The 14,511-nt window shown below is 41.4% G+C and overlaps 1 protein-coding gene across 1 annotated transcript in view; it reads left to right on the forward strand.

The window, feature by feature from the left end:
- LOC120393921 (transmembrane protein 245-like) overlaps nt 1-14,511 on the forward strand; it is a 142,514-nt gene that overhangs the window by 114,606 nt on the left and 13,397 nt on the right. Inside the window, exon 14 of the mRNA XM_039518378.1 lies at nt 528-673. Coding sequence (XP_039374312.1) covers nt 528-673 — 146 coding nt within the window. The remainder of the gene's footprint in view (nt 1-527; nt 674-14,511) is intronic.

Consider the following 14,511-nt stretch of genomic DNA (forward strand, 5'->3'; position numbering starts at 1 on the left):
TTATATGATGTGAACATTGAAAGCTTATTCTTGAAACTAGATGGGCAGACTGTTACAGAAAACACACAGTTTCAAGTATCTGGGTTCCAGAATCCTGGAAAATGGGGAAATAGAGGACAAAATTAGAACTAGGATAATAACTGTCTCACTCAAATGGACAGAAATAAGTGGTGTAATACGTGACAGAAAGATGCCAGTAAGATTAAAAGGGAAAGTCTGACTGATTCTCTAGGAGCTCTTCCAAACTTCAGTGCAGTAAAGGACTGGTGCCTCTGTACTGGGGGTAAAAAATTAAAAATGATTGCTTGGAACTCTTTCAGGTAACTGTCAAATCCCTTTTTCAAAGGCAAGATTTACTTTCAGATGTGCCATCTGTATGACCTGAAGTGCATTTCTCTAAGTCTGTGTGTCCAATAGCATTTTGTGCGTTTCACAATTATGTTAAATGACCTGAAACATATTTGCATTCTATTATCTGCATAGTGTTTAATGCATTTTTTTCTTTCAAATTGTGATTTGTTTTACAGGTGATTTTCCTGACCACATTGTTTTATCTGTTAAGTTCCAGTGATGAGTACTACAAACCAGTGAAGTGGGTGATTAGCTTGACACCTTTGTCTCAACCAGGCCCATCCTCAAATATTGTTGGCCAGTCTGTGGAAGAGGCCATAAGGTATGTTGTTGCTTTCTCACTAGCTGTGGAAAACAATTTCTTTGTGAGACTGGCATATTTTTTTGTATGAATATTGAATAATTTTAGTTTAGTTTAATTTTAGCTGTTTGTGTTAAGGATATGCAGTTGTGGCTGCTCATATTTCAAGGACTTAGAGTATGTTAATAATAGACCAGTGTGTCCTTGTTGGGATGAGGCAGAGAAGAAAATCTTGATCCAGATTGTTCCACGCTAAATGTGCCACCTCTGTCTCTCTCCCTTCCCCTCCTGAACCCTCCCCGCCCCAATTCTTGGAACTTTTGAAAAATACATTGTTTTTACTGAGACATTTTATAATACAACTGTTTTTAATTATACAGTTACTTATTTTGTGATAACTAAATAAAGATGTTTCTAGGTATCCTCTTACAGTAGCAGCTTACAGACATTAGTATGATTGACTATATCTGCTTTTCATCCCATGGCATGAGGGAACAGAGCAGCCACAATGGTAGAGGCTATCTTCTTTGCTTTTTTGATTTGGACTGTGTGCATGTCACTAGATTACTAAGTAGAGCCGCACTAAGTAAACTCATCCTGTTTGCAATCGTGCTTCTGTGCTTTAGTGCCTGGCCAGTTTCTCCCAAGTTGTCTTTCCATAACCCCATACATTTATATAGCATCTTTGATTGTACAGTGGCAGAGGCTAGCTTCTTTGTTTTGTTGATTAGGGCTGTGTGTATACTCCTAGCTTCAAAGTGCCATTCACCAAAGAATTTTTCACTTTGTAGGCCCATATCACAGATAATGCAATGAACTGGATCAGTATATAGGAAAACAACGAACTGGAGGGGATGGGAAACTAAGGGAGGAGAGAAGTAAAGCCAGAGAAGCAAGGTGTAGGGAAGGAGAGAGACAACAGGCATCAGCAGTAGATAAAGCAGAGCAAACGATTGGGAAGTATAAGGGGATGCTGGCCTGCCTTGCTGACAGAGACTTTATTTTGAAGATGCAAGAAGTCAAATTTGGCTTTAAAAGAATGCAGATGTAAAGATATGCAGAAGTGTGTGCTATCGGGTCTCTTTAGTCTACCCTTGTTCCCTAATCCCTGTATGCTTTTCTTTTCCTACCCTCACTCTGTTAATCTAAATTCTACCCTGAATGTTAAGTTGTACACACATCTACAGAATTTGCCATAACACTGAGCGTATATCTACGCTACAGTGGTCCAGTGATGGCACTGCAGCTGTGCCAGTGTAGTGCTGTAGTGTAGCTGCTGCTTATATTGATGGAAGGGGTTTTTCTGTCGATATTGTTAATCCACCTGTCCAAAAGGCGGTAGCTAGATTGGCAGAAGAACTCTTCCATTGACTTAGCTGCCTCTACACGGTGGGTTAGGTTGACCTAACTATGGTGCTCAGGGCATGACATTTTCCATGGCCCTGAGCAACATAGCTATGTCAATCTAATTTTTCAGTATAGACTTGGCCTGATATGGGATCTTCATGCTAAAACATATGCTTTAGGAACTTTGGGGCAGTTCTATGGACTGTTATACAGATCAGATTTGATGATCATAATGGTCCATTCTGGCCTTAGAATCAATAGATGCAATACGTTGGCTGCAGCCTTGAGGGTGGAATAAATACAGTGGGTTATGTAGAGCAGCAGAAAGGAGAATGAAAGGACTTACTCTTTTTGTGATAATCCGGTTTCCATAATGAACTTAATGACTGATTTCTTGAGGACTAATGGTCAGAATAGACTAATGGTGAGGACTTATCTTGAATTATTACTGTTAGTGTGGTTTTATATATATAATATATCTCTGTTCATTGTTTGTCAGATCTCATGCCATTTGGAAAATAATTATGATTCTGTCAGTTCATCAGGCTGTCTGCAGGAAAATTGCTTGTTTGTCACAGTGTAGCAAGTATCTTTTCTTTTTAAAAAAAATCCGTTCTTCCCAGATTCTGACCTTGAAGGAGAATAATAAGCTAAAACTGCATGTGCATCTGATATGGCTTATATATTAAATCTATAGATATGATTTTTGTCATGGTAAAACAGTTTGTAATTCATAGCACAGTCTTGGTAAGAAATAGATAATTTCACACTATAATAATGGGAACCTTGTGGACCCTGCTGCTGCATGTTAACAGTTTGTTAGTTTGCTTTGATCTAGTCCTCTTTTGAAATGTGATTAGATCAGAGCAAACTAGCGAATTGTTAGTGCATGGCAGTTGATCAAAGTAGAGTAAAAACCTGTTAAAGCAGAGCAGCACATAAATGGCAAAATTCAGGGGTTCCATGACACTGGTGACCGCCATGACATAATTGTAGCCTTAGTTAAATCACATGCTGATGAATAGTAGTCTGGGATGTACAGTAATAGGATCAAGATACTCTGCTGGTATGAATTATAACATCATAATGGCACTCATCTAGTTCCTTTCATCTTAGACTTTCATAGCATTTTACAACCATTAATTCAGCCTCAGAACATCTCTGTGCACCCACCTATGCCAAATGACTTAGCAATATTAGTGTAATGGGAGCTACTAGAGATGAAGTTTATAATTTTCTCTAAAGGTATCATGAGTGCATAATTCTCACTCTTGGTGCTCATGCCTCTAAACCAGTGATTCTCAACCTATTTACCATTGTGGGCCGCATATGCAGCTCTCTATGTAGTATGTTGGCTGCAGCCACAGAATATATATACTAACTATGGCCCTGAGCATGTTGCATAGGGTCACAGCTGTGTGTTGACTGGGCCTCGGGTTGAGAACCACTGCTCTAAATACTACCCGACAGGGCATGTTCCAGACACCTGAGTTGAGGCCGCAGAACATTTCAGTCAGTCCTTTTCTGATAGTGTTCAGTGAAGAAGCTGCCTCATAAATGTTACCCAGTGATTCTCAACTTCAGCTATGGCTCCTATTGCTCATAGTTCTTTAAACAAGATTCAGAGTATCCTTTGTCCGATTTCCAATCAATAGCAACAATTTTAGTTGGTACGTTGGTGTTTTTTCAACAGGGCATAACTATGCAGCTGGTTTACTATTTATTATTTAAAATGAGTTGGTGCCCAGAAGTGTGAAATACTTCCAAATGCTAGGTAAGATGTACTCATAGGAACAGGGAAAGTACAACCAAAAAAGATTCATGCTTTAAGGGTTCTGCCTCAATTTTTTGCGTCAGTGAGAGGCTTCAGTAGCCCAATTTGTGTGTTGGCTTTCAGCAGTCATTCAGTAAAGGTTCCAGTGGTAGAAGAGGGGCAATAATCTCCCATGAAATGGCATGTTTGACAGACTTACAAAGTGCAGTTTGGTCTCCCATGGACAATCTGTAGTGGTTTTTATTCTTCTGTGTTCCATTGATGCCAGATCTGCAAAGTTGATGACACGTTCTCCCTGAACTGATTGAGCTATGAGCCTTTGTGTGGACAAGCCCATCTCAGGTTGGCCCTCTGCTGTGCGCCATGTGTTCCACTCCTGCTTGTTCCTTTCTCATGAATTCAGATTGTGGAGGTGCACTTGAGAATGGTAGCGGGGAGCTAGACCCATAACTGGGCAGTGCAACAGCCCACAGAATATTCTTCTAAGTACTTGGAGCATACATTCACGTGTATCCTTCTTTGAATCATGCCTCTGAGGGTATGCCTTCACTGCAATGTAAACCCAGGGTTAGTAGAATTTGAGTTAGCAGCCTGGAGCTCCAGCATCTAGAGTGCATTATGCACACTTGAGTACAATCACCCATATCCCAGACTTCCTAGCACCCTCCCCAAAATTTGGTTGCTCTAGCCCTTTGTTTGTGGTGCACTGTGGGAAAACTTGAATGTCCACCAAACTTGACTCCAGAGGATAAAGAGTCAGTCTATGGGACTGTGGAATACTGTTGGCAAACTCCCAGAGCCCGAGTCCACTGGGACAGCATCTACACTACAAAGCAATAAGGCTTGAACCCTGGGTCCAAGTTGGGTCAGGCTCGGGCCCTCCACCCCACAAGGTCCTGGGATCCTGGATCTGAGCCCTGAGTTAACGCAGTTTGTGTGTAGATGGAAGGGGGGTTAGAGTTGAGCCTTAGTTTGAACCCTGGGCTTACGTTGTAGTGTAAACTGCCCTGAGTTCTAGGGATGAACTTGGAATGAACTTAAGACATTAGAAAATTCATCCAGTGTTTTCTTTGTTTTTGTTAATACCAGTTCCCTAGGTAATACCATAACTTAAAGAATTGTGTTGAAATGACTGATTTTTATTTCTCACAGCTATGATCTGGCAGGCCTGCAGTTAGTCAGGTGAAGATTTATTCTATCCAACACTGAACAGCTTCCTTTGTCAGTCACAGGAATGTTTAAATCATGGCTCTATGCAAAGCAACCTATTAGTTTTGCTCAATACTTTTACACAGTTTGCACAGATTCAGTCTCTAAGGAAGAATACTGCTTATATGGTCCCCTTATCTTATAGTACCTGTTTCTGAAATACTTGTTCTATATAAGACCAGCTCCTCCCACCTGTTTGAGTTATTGAGTTTCAGAATGTTCTTTAATGGAAATCAGTGACATTGATGCAAAGTTTTGGTTTTTGTTGACGTGTTCTGAAAGTTTTTTATTGTTTCGTGCCTTATGAGGTATCTTACCACCTTTTATTTAAAGTAAATAAATCATACCTATGGATAGTAGCCCTTATTTCATTTGTAATTATACTCTTTAATTACCGACATTCCTCAAGATTCTCTCTAAATTTGAGAATCTGGCACAAAGATGATATATTTACCTACCTTGTGATTTTCATTCTTTACCAAGATCACTTGCAAGATTCCTTCAGAGTTGTAAGGCAGCTCTTTTATCTGTTGTCCTTTCGTATCTGGTATTATTCCTTCCTTTAATTCTTTAAAAAATGTAATTAGAAATTAGGAAAAATCTTATTTTCTGCTCTTCAAAAGAGATGATTGGGCTTGTTCGGGGGCCTATGATGTGCTTGAGATTGGTGCATGCTAAGCAGGATAGAGCTCTTAAACCAGGTTTTGAGTGTTTTAGAAGGTCAAAAATGTTAAGTACTCGCTGTAGGCATGAGACCCAAGTGTAAAACCCTGCAAATTAACAAGATAAATAATTATTCCTTACAGAGATTTCCCACCCCCACCCCCAAACTTCCTTCATCCCCCGCAGTGGTCAAATAGTTACTGTGTTGCGAATACAATTGTTTTCCACACACCCCATAAATTCCAACACTCTCTCTTACCCCCCCAGTTTGGTTTATACTTGGCAGCTTACGTTGACCTAACTCTGTAAGTATCTACACTACAACATTGTTCTGATGTAAGTCACCCACTACACCGACCTAATAACTCCACCGGCACAAGAGGCATATTGCTTAGGTTGACGTAGTTAGAACTAACATTAATCCATCTTAAATTTAGCTTGAATTATTAGGAAAGAACCTACATCAGTCATCTGGATTGTTTGGCAATCCAAGGGTGTAATGAATGATACTTCAGTAGTGAAGTGTGTTTCTTAAAATTCAGCCAGATCCAATGGTGGAAGAGGGGCAATAGGGGCTGTTAATCTCCCATGAAATAGTATATTTGGCAGACTTACACAGTTCTTCAGGATTCATTTGCATGCTAGAACAACCATTGTTCCTGAACCCATTCAGTGATCTGTATCATTTATTACCAATTACGGTGACTGAAATTTCCATTTATTAGATAAGACCAAGGGGACCAATCTTTAATTGTTTAATGAAATAAACCAAGATTTGTCTTGTGTCTTGATACTGAAGCTGCATGGGCTTACATTTTACAATTAATCGAAGTAATGAGAATATAATCAAATCAATTCTACATCTGTAGACTAGTTGTTTATTTCCTTAATAATTCATTCATATGACGTCCAAGTAAATTAGAATTATTGGGAGTTAGTGTTGGTTTTCAGAGTACCCCCAAGAGAGTTAGAAGTATTATGTATTTAAATTAATATTATTGTTAAAAATATGTTGGTGAATTTTGTTCATATAAGAAGCTTGTCCTGCCTAGTTTAAAGTGATCACCTGTACTGAATTCTATGCATATGGGATATGATTCAAAATTATAAATAAAATACTATTTTGGGCTGACCCAGTCATTCATTAGGTAGTGCTTTGCACTAGCGCTTGAGACTTCTCATTCCCTAGGCCAGGAGGTCTTGGGGATGTTGCAGAGGCAAATGCTCCGCGGCTAGAAGAGAACATACCTTCCATTGTTCCATAAAGAACTTTACATGGCCTAGCTAGCAGCAGTGTAGGTGACTTTCAGAAAAAGAAACATACAGCGTTAGTTGGCCAAAGAAGGGGTTGATGACACACTACCTTGAGTTGATGGAAATATTTGCTGAGGCTTTCACTCAGGACTAACAAGAAAACTTGTTTCAGATATGAACTAGAATTATTAGATTTTACAGGACTTTTGTGTCTATTAGCCATCAATACTTCAGTAAGTGAAAATACTCAGAATGTAATTTTTTTTTAAATAAAGCAGTACTTTGAGGGCTGGGGTGTAAATTACCAGATAACTGCTTTTCCAGGGCACTAGACTGTCAAAGTCCTTTGTATGAAGTTAGTTCATAATAACCCAATTACTTCACTGTGTCTTTGATTGACTATTACCACCTTGATTCATGTATCCCTAAAAGTAGAGGGATGATGCTTTTGTCTCCTCATTTCTGATTGGATGAAGTGGTAATTCTCAAGTTCCTGGATCTCTTTAGTAGCAGCATGCGCACCTTTGCCTGAACCATTTTCCTTTCCCTTAGCAGCATGTCGTTCTCTTCCTGAATGCACCATACCCTTCTTCCCTGAAGTTCCCATTCTGCTTGCTCTGGTGGAGATATTGCACATTACTAAGTTGCATGTTGTCACGGCCTCAGTGCAATTTAGTGTGTGCGATATTTTCACATGAGTGCATGCACACGGGTATGGCTGTGGCTTAAAGTTACTGCAGCTTTCAGTATTATAGAAGTCATAAGACCAGTTCAGTGTTTTGACTGGATTCTTGAAACATTCTTATTAGCAAAAGCTCAAATTTAGTAACACCAGGAAGATGAGTAGTGTTTGTTTTCCATTTGAGAAGTGTTATTGTTATTTTCTTCATCCATTTTAATACCTTTCAAAATCTTGAGATTCTTGGTTGGTTATAGAAAATTCTCCCAAATGATCATAGTTTTTCCTAAAAAGCAAATGGAAAAGCGTCCTCCAGATTTTAAAGAAAAGGTTCTCCTAACAAAGAAAGGGACTGAACCAAAGTTGCCTAAAAGTGAAAAGGCAATGTTTGATGCAGAGAGCTACAGTGCCTTGATTGTTCAATCGGGTTTCTATTAACACTTGAGAACTTTTATTTATAGTAAAAGCTGTTTTATCTGGTAGCTGAGGAAATGGGGGATGCTAGTAAGTGAAAAATGCCTGTTAACAAAGAGGGAGGGAGTTTGGGTGAAGGAGGGCGTGCAGGGTTGGGGCATGGGCTTTGGGAGGGAGTTTGGGTGTGGGAGGGGGCTCGCAGCAGTGTGTGTGGGGGTGCCGGATTTGGGGTGGCGCTCACTTCGGGCTGCTCCCACAAGCAGCGACCTGTCGCGGCTGGTCCTAGGTGAAGGCACGGCTCTGTGCACTGCCTCCGCCTGCAGGCGCCGTCCCTGCAGCTCCCATTGGCTATGGTTCCCAGCCATTGGGAGCTGCGGAGGCAGCACTCAGGGCGGGGTGGAGGCAATGCGCAGAGCCGCCTGTCGCACCTTCACCTAAGAGTAGCAGGGACAGGTCACCACTTGTGGGAAGCCGCCCGAGGTGTGCGCTTCCCAGATCTGACACTTCACATCCCCTCCCGTGCCCAAACTCCCTCCCAGAGCCCGCGCTCCACACCTCATCCCATGCAAAACACGCTGCCGGCCCAGCACCAACCGGAATTTCAATAATGATCAGAAATGCCGGTTTATAGAGGTTTCGGGTTAGTGAAGTGCCGGATATAACAGCTTTTATTGTAGTAACTCAGGGAATGTCTACACTACGGGATTATTCCGATTTTACAGAAACTGATTTTTGGAAACAGACTGTATAAAGTTGACGGCATGCGGCCACACTAAGCACATTAATTCGGTGGCGTGTGTCCATGTACCGAGGCTAGCGTCGACTTCCGGAGCATTGCACTGTAGGTAGCTATCCCATAGCTATACCATAGTTTCCGCAGTCTCCCCCACCCATTGGAATTCTGGGTTGAGATCCCAATGCCTGATGGGGGCCAAAAATTTGTCGCGGGTGGTTATGGGTAAATGTCGTCAGTCAGTCCTCCCTCCGTGAAAGCAACGGCAGACAATCATTTCGCATCCTTTTCTCTGGATTGCCCAGGCAGACGCCATAGCACGGCAACCATGGAGCCCGTTCAGCCTTTTTTCATATGTCTACTGGATGTTGCTAACAGACGCGGTACTGCAGTGCTACACAGCAGCATCTCCTTGCCTTTTGCAAGTTAGCAAAGACAGTTACCAGTCCTAATGTACCATCTGCTGCTGTCATGGGTGCTCCTGGCCAGCCTCGGTGAGGTCGGTCGGGGGCGCCTGGACAAAAATGGGAATGACTCCCCAGGTCATTCTCTTCTTTAAGCTTTGTCTAATGGAGAGTCAGTCTTGCCTAGAATATCAGGCAAGCCTACTAAAGAACCAGAGAGGCAAACGGCCGCTCCGGGTCAGAGCCCCAGACATCCCGCAGAAATGATGAGCTGCATGCCATTCTAGGGGGTGCCCCTGCAACAACCCCACCTGTTGCTTCCCTCCTCCCCCACCCCTCCTGGGCTACCATGGCAGTTATCCCCCTATTTGTGTGATGAAGTAATAAAGAATGCATGAATAAGAAACACCACTGACTTTATTGCCTCTGCAAGCAGAGATCAAAGGGGGGAGGGGAGGGCGGTTGGCTTACAGCAAAGTAGAGTGAACCACCGTTCTGCACTTACTCAGCTTATAGCTGAAAATGGGAATCTGTGACAAGCACTAGGATAGAAGCACAGGCAGGACTGAATCTCCATTTGTGTGTGGGCCTTTGGTTGTCCCAGGATATGTATGTTGGGAGACCGTTCTAGGGACGGCAGCTTAATTTTTTTATTTGCAGCAAAATGTAGAGATCTAAGTATCTTATTGTGAGCCCTGATAGCAAGGGGTGGGCACGAACACATGGTGCTGCTGACTGGGGAGAGCAGCCTGAGGCAGAAGCCTCCAGCTGCCATGATATTCCAGGCAGGACTGAATCTCCATTAGACAAAGCTTAAAGAATAGAATGACCTGGAGTCATTCCCATTTTTGCTCAGGCGCCCCCGGCCAACCTCACCGAGGCCAGCCAGGAGCACCCACGGGACGACGATGACGGATAGCAGTCCTACTGTACCATCTGCCATCCATAAGGCAAGGCAAGGGGATGCTGCTGTGTAGCGCTGCAGCACCGCGTCTGCCAGCAGCATCCAGTAGACATACGGTGACATTGGAAAAAAGGCGAGAAACGATTTTTTTCCCTTTGCTTTCATGGGGCGGGGGCTGACGACACATACCCTGAACCACCCGCGACAATGTTTTTGACCCTCCAGGCTTTGGGAGCTCAGCTAAGAATTCAAATGATTTTCGGAGAGTGCAGAAACTGTGGGATAGCTACAGGCGTCAGTCGCCCCTCCCTCCGTGAGCGTCCATTTGATTCTTTGGCTTTCTGGTACGCTTGTCTCAGCTCCTTAAGTTTCACGCAGCCCTGTGTTGAGTCCCTGTTGTGGCCTCTGTCCATGGCCTTGGAGATTTTTTTTCAAATGTTTTGGCATTTTTGTCTATTGGAACGGAGTTCTGATAGAACAGATTCATCGCCCCATACAGAGATCAGATTCAGTATCTCCCGTACGGTCCATGCTGGAGCTCTTTTTTGATTCTGGGACTGCATGGTCACCTGTGCTGATCAGCTCTCCACGCTGGGCAAACAGGAAATGAAATTCAAAAGTTTGCGGGGCTTTTCCTGTCTACCTGGCCAGTGCATCCAAGTTCAGATTGCTGTCCAGAGTGGTCACAATGGTGCACTGTGGGATAGCTCCCGGAGGCCAATACTGTCAAACTGTGGCCACACTAACCCTAATTCGAAATGGAAATATCGATTTCAGCGCTACTCCCCTCGTCAGGGAGGAGTACAGATATCTATATTAAGAGCCCTTTATATCGAAATAAAGGGCTTCGTTGTGTGGACTGGTGCAGGGTTAATTTGGTTTAATGCTGCTAAATTCGAGATAAACTCGTAGTGTAGACTAGGCCTCAGAAGATGTAGGGAGCTGTGTTATGCAAAAGCTGCATCAATCACCTAAATATATCCAGGCTATTGCTTTCACAGAATAGTCAAATAGTGAAGAAAATGAGATGGTGATACAGTTCCCAGAGAAAACAATTGTCTTCCAGCATATTAAGAGTAAAAGTGCCCAGGAATAATATGCCCAGGAAAGCTAGAATGGGTGGATTTTTGACTGCAGCGTTAATAGTATACCTTTTTAATTGAGTGAGTTTTTGTTAACATTTGTTTAATAAATTAAGTCTTGAAAGAAGTCTGCATGCACTATATGTCCTTTCAGTACCAGAAGTATCTATTACAGAGACTTATGGCTCACAAGAATGCGGAAAAGTGTATTACATTTTCACAATTTATAGTTCTTGCTTGTGTGTATATAGTGTTCATTTGCTTTCAGTGAGTATAATGTTTGAACAGGGTGAGGGTAGAAGGTTAAAAATGGCATTTCCAAAATTTTCCTTCCTTCCTTCCCCTTTTGCCTTTCTGAAATCAGGATAGAATCCACTTTTTGAATCAGATTTGTGTACCAGAATCTATGCTTTGGCTTTGGTGGTGAAAACCTTTCAGATTCACATTCCAAATTAATTCAGTGATGTTTCAGGTTGTGTGCAGAATGAGGCAGACCCTAACTCTAAGGAAAGGGTGAACTACCTGATGATCACAGTGGAGTGTTAATTATGACATTAGGTTTCAAAATTAACTGTTGGTTAATTACTGCTAGTAATTTTAACAGAAATAACCAGCTAACTTGCTTAGTTCACAACTTAAAATAGCCTCCCATACCTTCCTATGTTCCAAAATCCTAAACTATCCCTCGCTTTATTTATTTCAAATCTCCAGTTTTTCCCAAATGGCTGCAACAGCTGGACTAATACCATTCTCTGAGTGTGGCCTAGAGGATAGAGCAAGGGACTGAGACTCAGTAGACCTGGGTTTTATTCCCAGCTGTGCCACTGACCTGCTGGTTGACCTTAGGCAGGTCACTTCCCCTCCCCCTCTCTGTGCCTCAGTTTCTCCATCTGTAAAATGAGGTAATGATATTGATCTCCTTTCTAAAGAGCTTTGAGATCTGCTGATGAAAAGCATTAGATAAGAACCAGTTATTGTTGAAAATTAATGTTCCAGGTGAATATAAACTTAATTTTAATATGAAATTAAATAATAAAAGGCATATTTCAGTTTATTCATTCATTTTACTCTGCAAACTCTCCTCCCATTTATTTAACGTATCCAGAGCTACTACAGAATTTCTAGTCTTCTGCAACACTCCAGTGCAGCGTTTAGGTCAAGCTGCAAAAAACATATGAGACCATAGTAATATACGGTACTACTCTCAGTGCACAAAATCATTTGTCTGAGAAAATATTATCCTCTTCTAGGCTCTCTAAACTAGGGAAATGAGGTGTATTTAGCTAACATTAGCTGGTTGTGTAAGAGCTTCCATATTGTTTTATCACAAACACGATCAGTATTGTAACCGACATAGGTTGTTCATTCTGTTTTTGTAGTTACCATCTTCCTCATGTGCCTGACCTTTTAGTTATTGCTCAACCAGACATATTGACTAGCATTATATGGGGGTCAGTAATTTAAAAAGCTAAAATTTCTTTACCCACCAGACAGCAGGTTTCCAGAAAGTGTTGTTTGTGTATTTCCATTCTCATCCAGTTCTCCTCTGGATTGTATGTAAATAAACATATATAATATTTATATATCTGTATGGTATATGTGTTTATAAGTGTATATAAACAGAATTACATACAATTAAGGTATGAAATTGTATGAGGACTATTGTATAATTGTGTACAAGGTAAAAGATATTAAAATTACATGAATAAATACAAGTATATTTAAATACTATGTAATATAAAGATGCTTAATTATACCTCTTATAATACTATCCACGGGGCGTGGGGTGTGTGTGTGTGTGTGTATATATATATATATTATATATATATATATATATATATATATATATATATATATATATATATATATATAAAATGAATGTGCAACTTTAACTATGGCATTTCCAGACATTTTGAGAGATTAACTATGTAACTTTAACTTTCTCCTCATTATATCGCCTCTGCAGATCCACATATTAGGAGTAGCAAGCACTGTCTTACAAATTGCCACCCCTCTCAATGCAGTAAACTATCAGGGTCATGCATGTGCATGCTCCTTGGATGCAAAATAAAATCTCTACCTGATAGCAATCCCTCATTTCCTCGCTTCACCAGCCTGAGCAGTCACAATCCTAACCTTCTCCCTGCACAGGATTAGTATTACTCTTTTTTTTAATTGTTTGGTAATATTGTGGCAGACTATTACTTGAATAGGCAGGGGGGATCTTGGTCTGGCTATGACAAGATGCAGTAAATCTCAGGAATGGTGCACCATGAACAAGGTCAGTGCTTTCTCATCTACTTCTGGAGGAGTGAAAACCACCTTAAATTGTTACTATGAACAGGCCTGAGTGGTCTTCAAAGGAATCAGTGATTGGATTTTTTGTTTTGTTTTTTTTAAGTGGACTAATCCATATGTAGACTTGCTTGTCACAAACTGGAACACACAATGTTCAGTGTTCTGTGCCAGAGAATGTAGACACATTGAAATGGCAGGACAGGACCTGAGTGATCTTGTTCACTTCAACAGATGTAGTTCTTGGAAATGTTATCCCTCGTCAGGAACCTTCTTCAAGCCCAAGTCTCTCCTAAAAGTGTGGTTGCTGGGCTGTTGAAGCTGGGGTCACTGTGGGTATGTCTACACTGCCATTAAAAACCTGCTGCTGGCCCGTGCCAGCTGACTTGAGCTCAGGGGCTGTTTAATTGCAGTGTAGATGTTCGGGGTGGAGCCCTGGACTCTAGAATGCAGTGAGGTGGGAGGGTTCCAGAGCTTGGGCTGCAGCCTGAGCCCAAATGTCTACACCTCAATTAAAAAGCCTCTTAACCTGAGACCTGTGGCTGGCCAGTTCCAGCTGACTGGGGGTCTAATTGCAGTGTAAACGTACCCTGTGTTTCTTTAGTCAATCACATCTTTGCTATTGAAATTATGGGAAACATCTTCTAATCTAAGGAGTCATGTTGGAGGAAGTCTTTTCAAGTTGATATAGAGTCTAAACTTAAGGCTGGTCCAATTCTGTTCCATTGGCTGACTTATTTTGGAGCATTTTATGTCTCATAAAGACAATCCTTTGTTGATTTACAGCTAAAGTGTACATAACTATCTCTTCTTACCTTTTACTGTGCAGGGGATGGGGCCAAGTCTTTTTCTCCCCTCTTAACCTAGTAAAATGGCTTCTTAAGGATAAGGTAGAAGTATATTCCTAGATTTGTAAATGGATGAGTTTGTGGTATTTAAACTTAATTTTCACAAGTCTCCTACAATTTGAAAACTCATCTACCTATTCCTTCACATTGCACGTTCACAGTTTTTCTTTGTGGCTGTAACATTAGCCAAGAGATTTCTTTTCAACAGCAGGCTCTGATGACACACACGCTTGATCCTGTTTACACCTTCTCC

The sequence above is a fragment of the Mauremys reevesii genome, unplaced genomic scaffold, assembly GCF_016161935.1.
Source record: "Mauremys reevesii isolate NIE-2019 unplaced genomic scaffold, ASM1616193v1 Contig37, whole genome shotgun sequence".
NCBI lineage: Eukaryota > Metazoa > Chordata > Testudines > Geoemydidae > Mauremys > Mauremys reevesii.